General features: G+C 45.0%; 1 protein-coding gene across 4 annotated transcripts in view; it reads right to left on the minus strand.

Moving 5' to 3' along the window:
* DNAH8 (dynein axonemal heavy chain 8) overlaps window positions 1-20,938 on the minus strand; it is a 1,091,167-nt gene that overhangs the window by 101,172 nt on the left and 969,057 nt on the right. For all 4 annotated transcript variants that reach the window (XM_075598772.1, XM_075598771.1, XM_075598773.1 and 1 more), the window contains 6 exons: window positions 19,361-19,613; window positions 19,033-19,223; window positions 17,659-17,780; window positions 10,813-10,931; window positions 4,080-4,282; window positions 2,756-2,829 (listed from right to left, as the gene is read on the minus strand). In XM_075598772.1, the coding sequence (XP_075454887.1) occupies window positions 2,756-2,829; window positions 4,080-4,282; window positions 10,813-10,931; window positions 17,659-17,780; window positions 19,033-19,223; window positions 19,361-19,613 (962 nt within the window). The remainder of the gene's footprint in view (window positions 1-2,755; window positions 2,830-4,079; window positions 4,283-10,812; window positions 10,932-17,658; window positions 17,781-19,032; window positions 19,224-19,360; window positions 19,614-20,938) is intronic.

Below are 20,938 nucleotides of genomic sequence, written 5' to 3' on the forward strand. Positions count from 1 at the left end.
AGAGAGAGAGAGTGAGGTCAGAGAGAGAGAGTGAGGTCAGAGAGAGTGAGAGTGTGTGAGAGTGTCTGAGAGAGACACCAACTGCGCACCGCAACTGTTAGGTATGTATATACACCTTTGTTTTTACTTTGGGCGCCGCGTAAAAATCCTGATCGCCTTGGGGAGCCTTGAACCGAAAAAGTTTGGGAACCACTGCAATAGCCTATTAAAGAGGCATTCCTACTTAGATCATAGTTTAGTATAAAACAGCAATTTAAGTCACCTATCAGATAAGGAGAAGGTCTACTGACAATTTTTTACAATTGTAAAATGGAATACCTCAACACCTCCTACCGATGTCATCAGTCAATTTACATACGGTATGTTTTCTAGAAGAGTTGGTATATAATCACAGTGAAAAGTAAGTTTGCGTTTAGAGACAATCCAAGCGGCACTTAATATATGCAGCCTTTGCTTATCTTTATTGAAAACCAATTACCTAAGCTGCCAATCGATTCATTCTCCTCTGTTCGATCAACAAAGATTCTGCTTCAAAAGGTTCCCTAAATGGCTGCCTTTCAGATACAGATGTAGCAACCAAGATTTGACAACATCTCGGGGTAAAAAATGCAAGATGCCGTCAATACCTCTCGAAGAGGGCAGCAGACTAATGGCCCAGCGGATTAACACAGCGGGGGTCCCTGCTGTGTGGATCATACTGGGTTCCAGCTGTCTGTAAGAGACGCGCTGTAAGAGATAGACTGAATAAGTCACTCTACCTGCACGCCTCTAAAATACGATCGGGGGTTTCATTTAATTTTTATATTACAGTATGTAGCAGGAGATCTCAGGAGCTGAACCGCATTGATTTCAGGTCCGGGGACCCCCTACTTCCCTAGTTACATGCCCCGTTATGGGGTGTCGTTATCCCTCTGGTTTGTTTAAATCCCCTGATCACATGGGCCGTAACGTGAGAGTATTTAAACATGGCCGCCGGGATACCGGCACCCCATAACGGGGCCTACAACTCGGGAAGTAGGGGGTCCCCGGACCTGAAATCAATGTGGTTCAGCTCCGGAGACCCCATGCTACAATACTGTAATAGTAAAAGTAAATAAAACCCCTGCGATCGCCTGTTAGTGGCGCGCAGGTAGAGTGACTCAGTCTTTCTTATTGCGCCTCTCTTACAGACAGCTGGAACCCGGTAGGATTCAGACAGCGGGGACCCCCGCTGTGTTAATCCGATGGGCCATTAGACTGCTGCGGTCCACCTCGTGAGGTATCTCTGCGAAATCTCACAAAATGTTGTCGAGAAATGGTCAAATCTTGGTGGCTGCATTTGTACAATCCTTCAGTCAATTTAACTCAGCAGCTACAATGTATCTTTATATTCCTACGGTAACATTATCTATTGTTACATTGTGTGTATGTCTTTTTGTGAAATAAATTACAATTTATTTTACCATTTTGTTTTCTCAATCAATGATCCCAGTAATAAAAAGGTGTTAAGAAACCTGGTCCCCCGAGACAACCACACACTTTGAGGTGGGCATTGTTCTGTGGACACTGGGGTGGTTAGGTGCCATAGGCATCCTCAGAACATTGGGGGAACCCCACCGAGGTAGTGAACACAGTGTTGAGATCATTGTATTGTGGGGATGTGTGTTGTGGGTATTATTGTTCTAAGTGTGTCAGTAAACAGTTATATTATACCTGTGTGTGTGTATTACTCATCACTGTAATTGGTTCTTGTGAGGGGTTATCCTGCTATGCTGGGATCCCTCCTCAGGTGGAGGCGCCGTACCGAGAAGGGCGAAAGCTCAATCCAGGCTCCCAGGCCTTCGGTGAGCCACAGGTATTGTAATCAGCATGTGTAGTTCCCATAGTCATAGGGAAAGGGGGCTACATATATACCAATAGGGCTACTTATGTTCGTCTTCTCTTACTGCTACCTCATTTTAACCTTTTTCAATTTAATTTGTTATACATTTTGAATAGAGCTAGTAATTCCAAAAGAAAGATTCTACATAAATAGAGCAAAGCTGCCCTCTACTGGCACAACATTTTATTTTATAAAATTTCAACAGCTTAAAAAAAAGTGTTCAAGCAGCAAACACCCCATTTTGGAAGTTTTCTTTTTGTAGAATCAAAATATTGGGTTTCGCCTGGAAATGAACTACAGTACACCAATGTATTGTTCTTATTACTCTGTAGTCATACACATTAATATTAGACTATGGTGCACAAGTACAATAGGGAAATACATTATTGTATGTGGCAGGGTCTCCCTCTGGGAATCCCCCCGGCTTTTCTTTACCTCCGCTGCAGTTAGGGAGGTTGGGCCAGGCGAGCGCATCGCCGCAGCTCAGTGGGGAGCGAGCGCTCACGGTGCCGCCATATTGATTATGCGTGCCAATGTGCAGTGAGTTGCGCATGCGCAGATAGGGCCCCTAGGTACTTTGGGCAGGTACAGCCGTGCGAGGCCTGGAGGGTATTGTACTTTATTAGTGACATATAGTAAACTGTTAGGCTTTCCATGTGTGTATTCTTTATTGTCCTGAAACGGGGTAATTCCACACAGTAGAATCCCGTACAGGTGGAGGCGCTACCGAGCACCAATTCAGATACACCCCAGCAGCGGAGGCTCAGGTATCCTGTGAGCCACAGGTATCGCATCGCACCACACATACCGTGGCCCCACATCTCCCAGGGGGTGGGGGAAAGTGTGTTACATGTACATGCTCTCAAAATGAACAAAAATAAAGAAGTTACAAACCTGTTGCATTGACATCTGGATGAGCCTCCGTGCATGGACACCCTGCCCCTGTCCCATAGATATGGTCCTGCATTCTTCAATGGGACATAATAATTAATGTGCAATAAAAAAAAATGCAAATAGATAAAAATACAAATCATGTGCTGGTCATGCAAGTTTTAGGGGCTTATTCTGCATGGTGTGATAAGCCTAGATGATGTGTCAATTGGGTTTTTCATGCATGTCCTCTGCCCTATCACACCTTACAGAATAGGGGCACCACAAAAAATTAGTTAGTTTTTTTTAAAGAATTTGAGATTTCAAAAAAAACATCGAAGTACTGTAGTCATCATGGAAACCATTTCAGTATGGTTTGGGACGACGCGAGCCATAGAAAGGTTAGAATCCCCATACAAAGAATTTGTTTCAAATTTGTTTGTTTCAAAATTCAGTATTTCATATGTACAAAACATTTGTCTAATTTTAAAAACTGCAATTATTTTTTAAAGCAAATGTAAGTATTACTATATACTGTTTTATTAGTAACTTAAAAAAACATAATGGCAATAATGACAAATATTTATGCGTTTCGTATACATTTTTGGTAAATCAAAAATGAAGCCGTTTTTATTGAAATTTAAAAAAAAAGCTATTTTAATTTCATCATACTGCACCGACACACTTTATTCGAGCAAATACCCAGTATGTACCTGGCAGATACCTGGAATGCGCCGCTCCTCACCTCTGACAAGCCCCGTTGTGTTTACCTTCCCAGCCTGGGTTCATGCCTGGCTGACGGGCGGCTGATCTGTTAAATGATAATGATTAGGATTTAATAGGCTGCAATGCTTCGCGTGTCTACCAGATGGCATGAATTGTAATGCAGTATATATATATATACAGTGCAGTATTGCAGCCAGCGGGAATAAAATGCTTCAATCCCTGCCTGGAAAATACCTCAATGCACTCGGGCAGAAAACAGTCACAAACCTCAATACACCCGGGTATACCCGAATTCGTGGGACTAGCCGAGCTCGAATAAAGTGTGTCGCCAGTGTATATGTAAGTTTAATATCATTTTGAAAAATACAATTTTATTTTACAGTTTAGTTTTGTTTTTATTTTATATTACATATGATGGGCACCATAATCTTTTCAGTGCTTAGGGCCTCTAAAGGTTTTAATCCGGCCCTGCCTTCAACCACACATCTATTCCCATACTGGTCACCCAGTTCGTACATGTTGGCAATACTTAAACTGTTAATTGGGACATCACATCACATCTCATACTCTACCACTCAAATCTATACCCATGGCAATCTATGGCTCTATGATTTGTACTTACCTAGTTTAATTTTTTTAGCCAGTGCATCAATCTGATTTGTGGGATCAGAGCCCATAGATAGAAAACAAATTAGAGGAGTGCGTATATCACTTTCTTCCCATGTATTCTCAAGATTTAAAACGACCGGTTCAGTGTACTTTGGCTCTAAGGAATCTCCAATATATTTTCGTGCTTGGGAAAGGGTACGATCTGGACACCAAGACCTTTAAAACAATAAAAATGACAACGCTAAATAAGGGTCATTTACTGTAGGAGTTATTATCAATTCTATTGTGGCACCCTCCATTACTAAAAACATACAAAATAATGTATATGTATTGGTCTTTGTTCTCTCTTTTGTGTTTGCCTAATTTTTTTGGAAGGTTAAAAGGTTCTTAACTGGTTTATACACAGCATATCAATGAAAAGCAAAACAGATGAATTAATTCGTTTTCCTAAGCAGTTTAAATTGGTTGTTAATATATACCATTTACACTTTTGCATTATCTCACTGACCCTCTGGTATAAAGATCATGTGATTGTTTGTATAGTGACATCTAACATACTTCTCTTACATCCCGATCATCTATGAAGCTTCTGGGGTGCAGTAAAAGGAAAATTTGACTTTCCACAATTCTCTTTACCCTTAGCCTGAACATGCAGTGCACACTGGGGTTTAACTGTGATAGAGAGGGGGTATCCAGGCTCTTAATAAAGGTCAAGCCCTGTTTTGGTTACCTCTGATCTGTTTATAAGGGTTCAAGAGTGTCAGCTCTTGAGCCCAGTAACTGTAAATGCATAACTTGAAATGTGTGACAATAAAAAATGTATGAGTTTTTGCCTTTCCAGGGATGCCAGCAAGCAGGGATTGATAGGGCATGAGTTTCAAGGGGTTTTGCGGAGGAATTGTTGTCAGAATGTGCCTAGGTAGTTGGGGTCTGGAGTTGTTGGTTCCCCTAAAAATGTACCCAGGGATCATGTCTGATTCCTGGATACTGTAGAAGGCACCTGTTCCGGTGAGGAGAGGCAAATCAGCGGGCACCACGATGCATGAAGAAAAAATGCTGAGGCTGGACTGTGCTGTATACGAAATCCTTTATTGTAGCATGGATAAAAAGAGGAGGGGAAGCATGCCCCTGCACCTCTAATGCGTTTCACCCAGTAATTGGGCTTTCTCAAAGAGTAACATTACCCGTGTGTGAGGCACTAAAATACCGGAAGTGGACCGGACGTGACGTCACCCAGCCAATGAACTACGAATGTGCCGCGAGCGGCATGATGGGATACTGAGTTCATGGCTGAATGGCGCTCACGCAGCACGCAGAGGCACCGGATGTGACGCCTCCCAGCCGATGAACTGCAAGTATGCCGCGAGTGGCATGATGGGAAACTGAGTTTGGGGGTTCAATAGGAGCTTGTTAGGTGTCCAGTATATTTTACAATTGTGTTTCAGCTAGTCCTGGCTGATTGGAGGTTGGCAACCTCCTACTTAATTTAAGCTCACCCCCTCCCACATTTAAATGGTTGGGGGCTCACTCCATAGCATCTTCCACACAGGGGAACTTGTTTGCTTGCAGGATGGTTGTGACAACTCTAATTCAGAGTGCTTTTCCTGGTAATGTACAGGTTAATAAAGGCTTCAATCAGACTTAGAACTTTGCAACTAATATTGACAGATTTACTATAAATCATTCTTCCTGTTATTACACAGGTTATTAAGAATTTATATTAGCGTTAGGGACCCCTGAATTGTGGTCTGCCGTGACGTTGGCTCAGGGGCTTACAACAATTTTGGCCAAAAATGTCAAACTAAAAGACCATTTTACTTAATAGATATTTATACATATATATTTAGGCACTGTACCGTGTATGATTTTCACTGGATGTGCTAAAACTGAGCTTTGTCTGTGTTTTATGTGCTGTCTCTGGTTTTAAATATATATTGCCATGCTCAGTAGCACTCCTCTGTCACACTCATATGCTTATATATATATATATGTTGTGGTTATTTTGGGGGTTCAATAGGAGCTTGTTAGGTGTCCAGTATATTTTACAATTGTGTTTCAGCTAGTCCTGGCTGATTGGAGGTTGGCAACCTCCTACTTAATTTAAGCTCACCCCCTCCCACATTTAAATGGTTGGGGGCTCACTCCATAGCATCTTCCACACAGGGGAACTTGTTTGCTTGCAGGATGGTTGTGACAACTCTAATTCAGAGTGCTTTTCCTGGTAATGTACAGGTTAATAAAGGCTTCAATCAGACTTAGAACTTTGCAACTAATATTGACAGATTTACTATAAATCATTCTTCCTGTTATTACACAGGTTATTAAGAATTTATATTAGCGTTAGGGACCCCTGAATTGTGGTCTGCCGTGACGTTGGATCAGGGGCTTACAACAATTTTGGCCAAAAATGTCAAACTAAAAGACCATTTTACTTAATAGATATTTATACATATATATTTAGGCACTGTACCGTGTATGATTTTCACTGGATGTGCTAAAACTGAGCTTTGTCTGTGTTTTATGTTCTGTCTCTGGTTTTAAATATATATTGCCATGCTCAGTAGCACTCCTCTGTGACACTCATATTCTTATATATATGTTGTGGTTATTTTGGGGGTTCAATAGGAGCTTGTTAGGTGTCCAGTATATTTTACAATTGTGTTTCAGCTAGTCCTGGCTGATTGGAGGTTGGCAACCTCCTACTTAATTTAAGCTCACCCCCTCCAACATTTAAATGGTTGGGGGCTCACTCCATAGCATCTTCCACACAGGGGAACTTGTTTGCTTGCAGGATGGTTGTGACAACTCTAATTCAGAGTGCTTTTCCTGGTAATGTACAGGTTAATAAAGGCTTCAATCAGACTTAGAACTTTGCAACTAATATTGACAGATTTACTATAAATCATTCTTCCTGTTATTACACAGGTTATTAAGAATTTATATTAGCGTTAGGGACCCCTGAATTGTGGTCTGCCGTGACGTTGGCTCAGGGGCTTACAACAATTTTGGCCAAAAATGTCACACTAAAAGACCATTTTACTTAATAGATATTTATACATATATATTTAGGCACTGTACCGTGTATGATTTTCACTGGATGTGCTAAAACTGAGCTTTGTCTGTGTTTTATGTGCTGTCTCTGGTTTTAAATATATATTGCCATGCTCAGTAGCACTCCTCTGTGACACTCATATGCTTATATATATGTTGTGGTTATTTTGGGGGTTCAATAGGAGCTTGTTAGGTGTCCAGTATATTGGTTAAAAATTACCTGCACCCAATTGCCTTTTGCCAGCTAACGTGGGAAGCACTTTGGTACCTGCCCCCAGGTAACTGGCACACGCACACAATTCTTCACTCTGGGTCACATTTTCATTGCCCCACACTAAAGAATTGGCGTCTCTGAGTCTGCCAGGAGGGGATCTGAGTAGAAAGAGAAATGGGAGCACCACGCCCCCTAGCGGTGCAACTTCAAAGAAATCCAGCATATGAAAAGTTCACATGAAAGTATAAGTTTTTCAAAATCAATCACAATGACTGTCCCATGTAAAGGATAAGGTCCCTCGTAGCACGCTATCACACAATGATTAGGTCTCCCCAATAGCCTCTATCCAGAGGTATATCTTATATGAGGTAGTCCATAATGAATAAATCAACTCACTGTTTTTTGTGCGTGGCTAGTTTTTCAGGGTGCTCCAACCGGGGTAGATGCAGAGAATGTGGATGGATGAGGCGATGCAACTGCCTTGCGAAAGAATATTCAGACCGGGACTTCTTAACTGGATTGTAGGTGCCCCCATCTTGGCTGCCCCGGACTACTCCAAACATTTCCAAATCCAAACGGATGCTTCAGACTTTGGCATTGGGGCTGTGTTAAGCCAAGTGGGGGAGGACGGCAAAGAGCACCCTGTGGTGTACCTCAGTCGCAAGCTACTCCCCAGGGAGGTGGCATATGCCACCATTGAACAGGAGTCCTTGGCAATTGTGTGGGCACTAAAGAAATTACAGCCTTATGTGTATGGGCGCTCCTTTACCATCATCACTGATCACAATCCCCTGAGTTGCTGTTGCGTTGCAGCTTGGCACTGCAAGAGTTTGATTTCACTATCCAACACAAGAAGGGTAGTGAACACAGCAACGCGGATGGACTATCTCGTCAAGAGAACCCCTCTGAACTTGAGTTCTCCAACGGTGCCACCGGAGACCCGCTTCCTGTGAGGGGCAGCAGGCCGCAGGGCACCCATTGAGAAGGGGAGGTGTAGCAATGGAGGGGGGGGGGTGGTCCCAGTAATAAAGGGGTTATACCCCACAGGGCCACCCACACCATCGTATGGGAGATGAGGGGTTAACTATTATAATGTTTAATAGTGTTTTTGTGCCCCTGCCTCATTGCAAACTGTGTCTCACCTGGTTGTATGTATTTTTCCTATTTACAGTGTGTGCACCCAACACATACACTGGGATCAGGTCGGGAGGGAAAGGGTGAATTGCATTAACATGTTTATTGCCCTTTGTTCCCCTTCCCGCCTTTTCTATCCTCATTTGCAGCTCATCCCATAGGCCGCCATTGAAGCTCCATGCAAGTGAATGGAGATTTCAGTGGTTTTGGCCTAATATCTGAAAAGACCTGCAGGTGGCGCCCGAGAGAAGGAGCAGAGCTTCCCCATTGAAAGTGAATGGAGTAATGTATTTCAATGGGGATTCCTCGAGTCCGACCTCCGGAGACTAGCTGGCAGCCAGCCAAACCGCAAACCCCGAAAGCGGATACAATATCAATAGAAAAGCTTTGATCACTCAATTGGCGTGGGAACTTGGTCACGGCCAAGTTCAATCATATTAAAATTGTATCTCCGGTCCAAGGGCAGCTAGCGGGTTAATTCTTTTTGCCCCTAGCTCAAGGGGACCCCCTTACTTGATCCCAACAGGGTCCGACGGTCAATGGTGATGAGAAAGGGTCGTGCCGGCCATGAGGGTCCCACCATTGCCCGCAATGGCGGAGAAAAGCCGCGTGGCGTTTTAACATAAAGTCCAGAAGTGTACAAAGTGGAAACCCATAACTCCGGTTCTGGGAGGACTAGAGGGCTGAGATTTAGCCATCATGTAGTCACTGCTCCGGCATGATTGCATGGCAAATTCCAGCCCTCTCCGATCAACGGAACGGAGTGTGGGTAACTGTTTACAATGTGGTTCTGCCATTTTGAAAATGGCAGAAAAATGCAATTTGTGACACGTCTGTTTAAAGTGTATTTCTATAACTCTGGTTCGGTGGGTCCCAGTGAGCTGAAAATTGGCCACCATGTATGTTAATGGTCAGGGGACGACAGTATGTTTACACCAAGTCCCCTGATCAAAGGCTCCCCCACCCTGGTTAATTATTCTAGGAGGGAGAAGAGCAGGGCATGAGTGTTTATGATAGGTGTTGTAAATTACACTTAAAATCAAACTTTTCCTGTCCAGATCCCCCTCTGGAGAATGTGGATGGATGAGGCGGTGCAACTGCCTTGCGAAAGAATATTCAGAAAGGGACTTCTTAACTGGATACAAAAAGCTTTATTGGCACATCATAGCAAGAGTCTAACTCTTCCGCGTTTCGTGCGGTGGTCCGCGCTTTATCAAAGACTCTTTGTCAGAGAATGCTCATGTCAAAACTCAAACAGAGGTGTCTCCCCAAGCACCAAGCTTGGGAGAGCATACGAGAAGTAACCTCGGCAAACCCTGCGCGGTCAGCGTCACCGTGGCCGCAGCTTTATGCACCTCTCTGTTATCAGCAGCCAGCCCTTTATAAAACCTCCCCTTCATGTTCCTCCTTGTCTGACTATTGTGTTTTTTCCCCTGTGATCAAACTCTCGGACTTATCGTGTTGCTGTCTCCCTTTCTTCATGTACCAGACCATAACTACTGTACATTGCTCCTCTCTGGTCCTTGACCTGGCTTGTTCCTGACTACTGCTACCTGCCTCTAACTTATGCCTCTCCACTGACCACTGAACCTGCCTGCAGCCTGCCTCTGACTACAGCCAATGTGCTGACCACTGCTACCTGCCTACTGCCTCCCTTTTGACAACCATACCTACCCACTGTCTGCCTGCCTATCCACTGACCATTGCCACCTATCTACTAGCCTGTTCCCGCTACTGGACTCCAGCCCCACAGTCGCTCTCCATGATACAGGCAGTTTCACGGTAAATTATAGCTTCCGAATGTGACGTCACTTCCCATATCATTCGGAAGTCTTATGGTGCAGTAGATGCCGGCACCACTCCCATGAGGGTAGGCCACATTATCCCGAGTCCTGCTTATAGTTGGTACCATCTCCTGTTAGCCTTGGTGCCAACCTCCAAGGTCAAGTAGAGCCAGAAAAATAATAAACATGTGCGTGAAACTCATAGGCTGTCCCACTATTGTAGGACCATAAAATTGTACTGAAGAAGGGGCAACGTGGATGTTATGTAGAGGAGGAGAAATAAAGAAAATTGAGGTCCAGTTCTACATTGGAGGTAGTGGTAAGTAACCCCTGGTGTGCACTGCCGTGTGAGAACACAATCTTCGCTACAAACAAAAGTTCCATTACATTCTCAGGACACCATAAGGGCATTTGTAGTGCCAGCCATGTGATGTCCTGAGAACATTAAGGTCAAGGTACTTTTTTAAAATAATATTGGAATTACTACAAAAAAATGCACAGTGCTAAAATAAATGAACATTTTTTAATTGGAAAGTTTTAAGTAATCTTTACTGTTTCCATACCTGATAAGTAAGAGCTTACGAAAAGTATCCAATGAATCATTGTAGCCATCTGGTATAACTTCTTCTTCAGGGGAGTCACTGTCAAACCAATTTCTCCACCCTTTTTCATTGCGTGCCACCTAAAAATAAGGCAAACAGGTTACATAGATACAGTAAGTTCTTTTAAAAGTAAAAGCTCATCCAACGTTGAAATCACCTAAAAAAAAAGCTGTGTGTGCTGTGCACGCGCATAGTAAGTGAAACTTCTTTGACTTTTGTCACAGAAATTGTATTTGTGTTGGCGATGTTTTAATTCAAAATCAAAATACAATTTCATTGAGAAAATGCAAATAAATTTGACTTATAACGCGCGTGCTCGGCACACATCCCCTGTATTAGCTATTTGCACTAAGTGTGAATTCCTTGTGTGTATGTGTGTCAGTCAGTGAGTGTTTGTGTGTGTATGTGTGTCAGTCAGTGTGTGTGTGTGTATGTGTGTCAGTCAGTGTGTGTGTGTGTGTGTGTGTGTGTGCATGTGTGTGTGTGTGTGTCAGTCAATGTGTGTATGTGTCAGTCAGTGTGTGTGTGTGTATGTGTGTGTCAGTCAATGTGTGTGTCTCAGTCAGTGTGTGTGTGTGTGTGTGTGTGTGTGTGTGTGTGTGTGTGTGTGTGTATGTCAGTCAGTGTGTGTGTGTGTGTGTCAGTCAGTGTATGTATCTGTGCTGGTCAGTCTGTGTATGTGTCAGTCAGTGTGTGTATGTGTGTCAGACAGTGTGTGTCAGTGTGTGTATGTGTGTCTGTCAGTGTGGGTCAGTGTGTGTGTGTGTCCTGCTGCAGCCAGCCCCCCGGCGACAAGTTAACAACCTTCCCTCCCTCACTGGACCTGAGCAGGAGCTTTTCCTTCCTCCTCCTGCCCCGTCTGGCGGGGCTGCGTGATAGGGGGAGATACTCAGTGCCACTACCGGCCGGGTCACCACACTCCCCCCCCCTCCACACCACGTGACCGGGGGGAGAGCTCCCATTGTCCGCGCATGCTCACCAGAAAGTGCCCGTGTCTGCCTGGTGCTGGAGGGCAAAGCGGAGGCCTCGGCTATCACAGCCACCATGAGCTTGCCGGCGCTGTGGGAGTGGGAAGACCTGCAGGAGCACTACCAGGAGATCCAAGTCAGTGTGCTGCAGGGCGTGCACCCGCCGGGGGCAGATAGCAGCTGCGCACCACCCCCTCCCCACTCCTCCCGCGGTGATTGGATGAGTCAGTGGCGCCATCACAACTGCGCATGCGCGGCATGGCAGCGGCCGGGGAACGGCGGCCATTAGGAGCGGCGATATGTCAGCGGCCATGTGGGGGGTGCGGCGGCCATTAGGAGCGGCGCCGCGCATGTGACAGGGGACGTGTGGGGGGAGCGGCGTCCATTACGTGACATCACTTCCATTTCACATTTCGTCTCCCATCTCTCCAGTTTTGTCCCATCAGGACTAGGTGCCACTAAAGAAGTTTCACTTCAAAAAAATACAAATTGAACATGTAGCAGTTTCAGCTGTGCTAGCTATGTACAGTATGCTGCAGATTTTAAATGTATATAAATCACTGTAGTTTCCTCTTTGTTATTGTGAAATCTGGTATTCTCAAAATGTATTTTCATATGGTACTTCCAGTGTGCGTAGTGATGTACAAAGTAGAAGAATCTGGTCCAGTAAGATCCCACAAGTTAATAATAATAATTAAAAAACATTTTTAAAAAAGAGTCTTAGCATAATGAGACCTTATTTAAATGACTCTCACACTAGGATTTTTAAAAAATAGGATTTTTGTGTCTGTTTCAATACATTATTTTGCTGACTTACCTCTGAGTGCTGTCTCTCTTTGCTGTTCTGCTGCTCTGCTGGATGGTAACGTTCTCTCTTTCTCGTTCTCTCTCTCACTCTCTCTCTCTCTCTCTCTCTCTCTCTCTCTCTCTCTCTCTCTCTCTCTGTATATCTCTCTCTCTCTCTTTCTCTCTCTATATATATGTAGCCATGTCTCCTCTGGCTGTCAGCACCCCCCTCCCCTGGTGCGTGATCGCGGGTACCGCCGAGTCCCAAGGCGGCCCCGCAAGCCAATCGCGCGGGTGAGAGCGGTCAGGTCCCGGCTCGGGGGTTGCCGGGGACGCGTGCGGCCGGTTGCCAAGGCCGCACTCACGTCACAGGGCTCCCGGCGCTCTCGGGGCTGGGCGGTGAGGGCCCCGCCATTGAGCATTAGCTCGCGCATGCGCAGGGATGGCCCAGAATCAGGAGAGCCCCAGATAGCTCGCGCATGCGCAGGGAGGCTGCGAGAGTTAGGGAGAAGTCGCGCAAGTGTGGGGAGAGGCCAGGGAACAGTGAGGCAGCCCCAGATAGCCTGCGCATGTGCAGGGAAGCGCAACAAAAGCTCGCGAAGCCCTAGCCTACCAGGGAAGGCTCTGAGCAGGGACTACGAGTCCCATGAGCCTCTGCACGCACCACGTGATGCCAGGGAGCCAATAGGGCTTAGGATGACTTGGCAGAAGAGAGGAGCAGAGATACATTGTTTGGGCTGCAGCTACGCAGTCAGTTGGAGTCCGGGAGCTGTGAGGGAAGGAGAGGTGCGGGGAGTGAGTGCAGCTCCTGCACCCAGATAGGTACCCACACCCCAGGTAGGCCCCAACTCCCCATTAAGTTAGTGGGTCTGGAGAAGGGCTATAGTGGTTCTAGTCATCTTGAGGTAGCGCTAGGGGTAGGATGCCTGAAGGGATAGCCTGTTAACGAGGTCAGGAATTCTGGAGAGGATCTGCACTAGGCTAGCCAACAGTAGGTAGACGCCCAAGATAGGCACCTTGTTGCTCAGCACTTTGGCTGCGAGCATCTAGTGGGTCTCAGCTTGTTGCTGCAGGCACTGGGAAGAGTTAAGGGGGTGGGACAGGTTATTAACCTCTTCAGGCCCTTAGGTGTTTCCCCCAAAGCCATTACAGGTTGCTGTGCTGTAGGGACGGCCTATAGTATAGCGCGTGTCACGTAGTGCTGTAGGGACAGGCCCTATGTTAGGGATTCTGTCACAGTAGGGTAGATTAGATAGGGACTCAGCGGACGCTGCGGTTCCTGCTAAGAGGTTCGGATCCGAGTTGGGGTCCGCAGAGACTGTTTCCAGGTTGGGATCGCCCCTGGTGGTCCGCGTGCGAGGAGACCGGTTGGGGATCAGATGACGCCATCCTACGACTGATCCTTTGTGAAGTCCTTGCAGGCCCGAGTGCTGGAGCACTCGGCAGGTACTCCATAAGTGCACCAACCAAGATCATAACATTCTGTTAACACATAGTGGCAGCGCTGACCACGGGACAAAGGGGGTTGGGCTGTGGGCACTGTGGGGATGTTATATGGTGGTGATGTTATGAGTACAAATAAGATGTATTGTTATCGTTTATTCATTCAGTAAATCTGTTATCCATAATACTGGTGTATGTTGTTTCTTGGTGGGTTCCTATGTTAGGGTCATTCTACATTTCCATAGAATCCTACATAGGTGGAGGCGCTGAAACCGAGACCGTTCCAGAGGATTCACCCCAGGCTCTCACTAGCGGAGGCTCAGGCCTCCTGTGAGCCTGCAGGTATATGCACCACACCGGGTAACACCGTATGTTCTACGCACCCACACTATATATGCGATTGGGTGGGGTGGAATACCCGTTACATATATATATATATATATATATATATATATATATATATATATATATATACAGTGTTCGACAAATACGCATAACCGCACGCCCGTGGCGAGTGGATTTAGGCCGCTGGCGAGCCGTGCTGCAGCTCTATGAATTCCCCTGCTCGCGCCAATTTTTTTTTAAAAATAAATAAATAGTCCCCCTCTTTGATTGGGTTGATGCGGGGAAGAGGGCTGGCTGGCAGCTCTGGGCTAGCCCCTTCCCCCGATCTCCCCCCCCCTCCTGCCCCTGATCTCCTCCCCCTCCTGTCCCTGATCTCCTCCCCCCTGCCCCCGATCTCCTCCCCCCCTGCCCCCGATCCCCGCTTGCTGCCCGGGGTGGGAGGTAGGCTGGGGGGGTCCCCGCTTGCTGCCCGGGGCGGGAGGTAGGCTAGGGGGGTCCCTGCTTGTTGCCCGGGGCGGGAGGTAGGCTGCTGCGGCAGCGGCAGTGTCCGCCTCTGGAGGGGGTGCGGCATCTGCTTTGGGGGGGGGGGGTGCTGCAGTGCTGCGGCCGCCACTGGGGAGTGGGGGGGTGCTGCAGCGGTGTCCACCTCTGGAGGGGGTGCGGCCCCCCCCTGCCTTGCAGACACCCTCCTGCCATGCAGAGGGCCCTGCTGCCATGTGCGACCCCCCCCCCCCTGCCTTGCAGAGGCCCTCCTGCCATGCGGAGGGCCCGCTGCCATGCGGAGGCCCCCGCTGCCATGTGCGACCCCCCCTGCCTTGCAGAGGCCGTCCTGCTGTGTGGAGGGCCCACTGCCATGCAGAGGCCCCACTGCTGCCATGTGCGACCCCCCTGCCTTGCAGGTGAGTGTTTGTGTGTGTGTGACAGAGTGAGAGTGACAGTGTGTGAGTGTGTGAGTGTTATAGTGTGAGACAGTGACTGTGTGTGTGAGTGAGTGTGTCTCTGAGTGAGTGTGTGTCTGTGAGTGAGTGTGTCTGAGTGTGTGTGTGTCTGTGAGTATGTGTGTCTGTGAGTGTGTGTGTCTGTGAGTGTGTGTGTGTGTCTGTGAGTGAGTGTGTGTCTGTGAGTGTGTGTATCTGTGAGTGAGTGTGTGTGTGTCTATGAGTGAGTGTGTCTGTGAGTGAGTCTGTGTGTCTGTGTGTGTGTCACCCTCTCTCCCTCTCACTGTCACCCTCTCCGTCACCCTCTCCCTGTCACCCTCTCCCTGTGTCAACCTCACCCTCTCCCTGTGTCACCCTCTCCCTGTGTCACCCTCTCCCTGTCACCCTCGCCTTCCCTGTCGCCCTCAGCCTATCCCTGTCGCCCTCACCCATCCCTGTCACCCTCACCCATCCCTGTCACCCTCACCCTTTCCCTGTCACCCTCACTCTTTCCCTGTTGCCCTCACCCTTTCCCTGTCGCCCTCACCCTCTCCCTGTGTCACCCTTTCCCTGTCGCCCTCACCCTTTCCCTGTCGCCCTCACTATGAGGTTCCGTATGTGCCAGAGCCGATAATGCACGAGATCGAAGACCAGAGAGATACCTGGCTCCGAGAAGCAGTTCTTGAGTATCTAAGAATCAAGTTTGGGAAGACCGGTTACTTAAGGGAGGATAAGATATGTGATGTGATCAAAGCTTGGAGTACAGGCAGGAATATCTACATGCACAATGTCCTGTACAGACCGTAGAATGGGCCTGAACAACCCTTTTATGTTAAGACTGTGGATCACAACGGGCTGGAACTGAGAAAGTCTGATCCCCGTCATTATTATTGAAGTTAGGGTTCTCCATGTTGGGAGGTACCCAATGTTTATGTATTCGCCATCATGGGTGTGACAGTCAAGTGTACATATACTAATCAATTCTGTTTTGTATATTCACAGATTGTTCACCTGCAGGATGGTACAGCAAATTAGGTCCAAGTGGGGACCATTGGATTCCACCTGAGGGAGAGTGTAGCCCTGGTAAGAAATGGGGCTATAGTTCTATCCTCCTCCTGGTATAATCCCTGGTAAAGGCAGGTTGCCAGGAGTTATCATGGGTTTCCCCCACTTCAAGCACTTGCCCTGAGTGGTGGAGGTAGGTCACCTGACTCTGTGTCAAGGCAAGAGACACAGGGGCGGTGCCTGCTGATATCATAAAAGAGCAGTGCACTTCCTATTTAGTCTGTTACTGTCTAGTGTGTGACAAGTGTTAGTTAGTGAGCTGAGAGTTACAGTTGGAGAAGGAGAGTGATCAGCTCATGAGTAGAGCTGATCCAACCATAGTGTAGGGAGGTGGACCAGTACCTCTCTGGTACTGGTGAGGGAAGAGTTAGCCCAACTCTGGGTGCCCTCGATCCAGAGTGGTGGCAGGGAGGGACCATCCTAAAGGAGAGCAATTTAAGTGGATCAGTCACCCTGTAGCTGTCTGCTGCTGCGGCTGCTGTTGCTGTGAATAAAGACTGCTGCTTTTAAAGAAAGACAAATCTGTGTGAGACTGGAATCTCTCATCCCTGTGTGGGAACTCTTTGCTAAGGATTCCACCCCGCATTCCTGGGGCTTACCAAAGATGGAGGCGCTGCATCACTAAATGAGAACGAAGGCATCCACCCCACAAACCGGTTCCTGTTATCCCCCATGTCATTGCGGGAGACTCAGGCCCTCCTGTTGCCAGCAGGTATGCACCACATAAAGTCATGTAGCCAGATCCCAGTAGAGCTTAGGGAGGCCGATCTGCGATTGCCCCGGGGTCCATGGGTTACACGTAAGCAAAACATCTATTAAAATGTATCTATTCGCTATTTTTCAGGTGAAGGCGAGGACATCGTTGCGCTGTGGACTGTTGGGGATACGTGTTAAGGATATTCATATGTTGGTGATAAAGTAACGCTAAAAATGTAACACACTTCCGTGGATCTACCCCTCAGTGTTTTATACAGGCTAAAATCTAGAATTTAGTTTCAGAGGCATGTTAATATTTCAAAGTTTTAACTAGATACTGTATTTCTTATTTTTCTTTAACACTCATAAGCCCATTTAGCCACATGGGCCCATATTTACAGACCAGCCTTCTGGCAGAAGACTAATTAGTAAATATGGCTCATTATGCTAAAATATACTTGCTGTATGACCAAAAGGGTTTGTTCTCATTTTTATACCACAATCCAGTTATCAGATTTTAGACTTTACAAGTGCCGTAAATCTAATATCATTAATATATAAGATATCCTATAAATCAAGTACAATACCTGGTTCATAATTTCAGCAAACTGGTGGAGTTTGCTTAATTCCACAAGGTTCAGCCATGTCATGTCAAGAATCCATTTAAAGGCCTTTGGAGGACACGCTTTTAGATCTAACGCTGCACCACCTACATAATAATGTAAACCATTTTATTGTGATTTCATTCTGTATAATTTAGGGTACAATATATACGGTAGCTAAATTAAAAAGCTATTATTCTTCACAAACATAATTTCTAAAGCCAAAGCCAATATGTACAAAGGCATCAGTGGTGCAAAATTGGGGTAAACAATTGCTTTAGATGTATCAACAGGATTCTGTAGTTTTCTTTGGCTATACATGGTTTTATTGACCCAGAATTGCACCATTTTGCCTTGATACATATAGGCTAATATGTCTTTTCAACCGAATCCGTGTTTATGATGAAGAAAGTCGCACCATTTAATGATGTGAGAAATCCCAGACTTTCTGATGTGAATATATAGTCTGATGAGAGCAATTAGCTCAAACAGAATGGAATCAACAAAATTACCGAAATATCTTACAGTATTTGATGTACTAAAATATGCTACAAAGTGGATCGCTGATGACAGGTAAACAATTGCCCAATGTCAGTGTTTGAACTAGTGTTTTCAAAACAATCCATACCGGATGGTCCAGGTACAACCTACACTGTAAACCTGGGCATATAAAATAGGCCAGGTAATAGGGGAGCCCCTGCTGGTGCCTCATAGAAAATGAACGGTGAACGGTGCTCTGGGTATACACTGAATAGGTCGATATAAAATAGGCCAACAGGTATGTATACAACCATGAATTTTTCCAGTGGATCAGGTAACTGATATAGATAACATTCCCAGCTTCCACAACTAAGAAAATTCTTCTGTACTGTAATTCTTGTTAGATTTGCTGGGTGATCATTTTAGACTGTATTGCAGCATGCAGCATTGGCTCTTGTGATGTGATACAGTATATTTTTCTCTATTATGAGATAATTAAGGTAATCATTTCAAAATATTTTGAATGTTACTGTGATGCAGTTTATGTTAAGCTATTGCTGTGACCAATGCAAAGATAAATGTAGATATTTCATTACTGTGAGGCCAAAACAGCAAGTTTAATCTGGTTAGCATGTCATGGTGAAATATTGACATCTCTATTTTCAATTATAGTATTTAATCCTTGTAAGAAATAAATAGGATCATATATACAGTATTAGTGTGTGTGTGTGTGTGTGTGTGTGTGTGTGTGTGTGTGTGTGTGTGTGTGTGTGTGTGTGTGTGTGTGTGTGTGTGTGTGTGTGTGTGTGTGTGTGTGTGTGTGTGTGTGTGTGTGTGTGTGTGTGTGTGTGTGTGTGTGTGTGTGTGTGTGTGTTTTACCGCGAATAAGAGCCTGAAATTCTCTGTGTTGCACATGGCATTTCTCAAGATCAATTTTCAGCGTCAAAAGAAGGGTGAAGAGGAACTTGTGGTTTTCATAAAGGCCTCTTGCCGAATATCTATAAACTTCAAGTGTCAAGCACTCAATTATGTTACTAATCCTTTTATGTGGAAGAGGACTTTTCTCTGATCTAAAAAATAAATACAAACAGGAATATTACTTTTGCATACAATTAGCATCCTGTAACATTCTTCAATAGTACATTACAAGTACAGTACCACAAACACATCTATTGATTAATGATTTAAACATGTCTAAAGTTCACACCTGGCCATTGACATATCAAATAACTTCAGAAATTGAGCCAGTGAAGTTTGATACATGACATTAACCATGCTCATCTCGGTTATAAGAAAGTACAGGATGCTTCCTCGTGTAGCAGCAGGACGGTATTCCCCTTGAGCAGTGTTTATCTTCACTTCTGTCTCTGCAGCAACATGCAACTTTTCACTGACTTCAGCAGCTGTTTGCTTAGTTATTCCCAGAACACCAATTAAAGAATCATCATCTACCAAAGAACCTAGAAATATAAAAAAGAAGAATATATGTGAGTGTTTCAGAGGGTATAAGGAATGTAAATAGTGCTGACTTCAATTAATTTTAATACAATATAGATATAAAATAGTGAAAGAACAGTCATGTGACAAAAGTATAATGACATCATGTTAGTATCTCAGGAGTGTAATGTTTGCTAATAATTACCATGAATAAAATGACAGATTGCATCACATAATTCTAATAATCTTTTCAGAATAGGACATGGTGTCTATGACAGTGCCTTAGGAATTTAACTCTGCTAAAAGCACTAATGGTCACCAATGCATTGTTCTTCAGGGATTGCTTCTACTGTGGGACTGCATTGCTTTTTAATATATTTTCACAGGACTGTGTATTTTTTGATCTTGTGTTCTTTGAAATTCAGATATGAATATTGGAAAAAGGACACTCATAGTAGATTCCTAATGCATATAAAAATAAAACTCCAATATTCTGAATTATAACAGTCATTTTTATCTAGTAAAATAAACAGTAATAAGGTTATTTATAAAAGATATCTAGCTCCATACTAAAACCACCTCTTAAAATCAATTGAACATTTTTGATAAATGTGGTTAAGTTTTTTGCATCAGTTTTGCAGATTTCTAACAAACTTTTACAGTTTGGGATCATGTAATTTTTCCACACATGCACACGCACACATACAGTATACAGTATACAGTATGTATACTTTTACAATGGTTTCCATTGTCCTTCATCACATCTCTCTATTTATAGTTTTTTAAAGCTAAATCTAAAGAAAGTTATAAAAAAGTTATATTTGTGTAATGAACTAATTTAGAAAATGAGTCAAAGAGTAGCAGTTACAAGCAGATCACAAGTAAAGATGGGTGGACTTGTCTGAATCGAATCCGCAAATCATTTTACATATATCTGATCTGCACACCAAATCTGTAGATTGGGTACAAACAATAATTCTTAAACATAGGGTGGTGGAAAGAGGAGAAAGCAAACAAAAAGAGAGTGTTTTTTGATATGTGTTTATTGATGTGTTGATGTATTGATATGCAGTTTCTGTTCCAGTTTCCATCGTTGAAGAGTTTAACGGAGTTACATATAGTAGCTGATTATGAAAAACACGCCGGCGGGATCCCCCGTATTGGCGTGCATGCATTTCCACTTTCGATCCCTGAGAAAGAGGGATCGCACACAAGTCCCAGGGAGGTCGGGTCCCAGCAAGACGGAGAGATCCCTCTATAAGACTGGACCAGGAGACCAACCCCATGGGCGCAAGAGACACACTCGGGGGCTCCCGAGGTGGATTCTTGTTTTTTTATTATTTGATGT

Source organism: Ascaphus truei, chromosome 4 (assembly GCF_040206685.1).
Source record: "Ascaphus truei isolate aAscTru1 chromosome 4, aAscTru1.hap1, whole genome shotgun sequence".
Classification (NCBI taxonomy): Eukaryota; Metazoa; Chordata; class Amphibia; order Anura; family Ascaphidae; genus Ascaphus; species Ascaphus truei.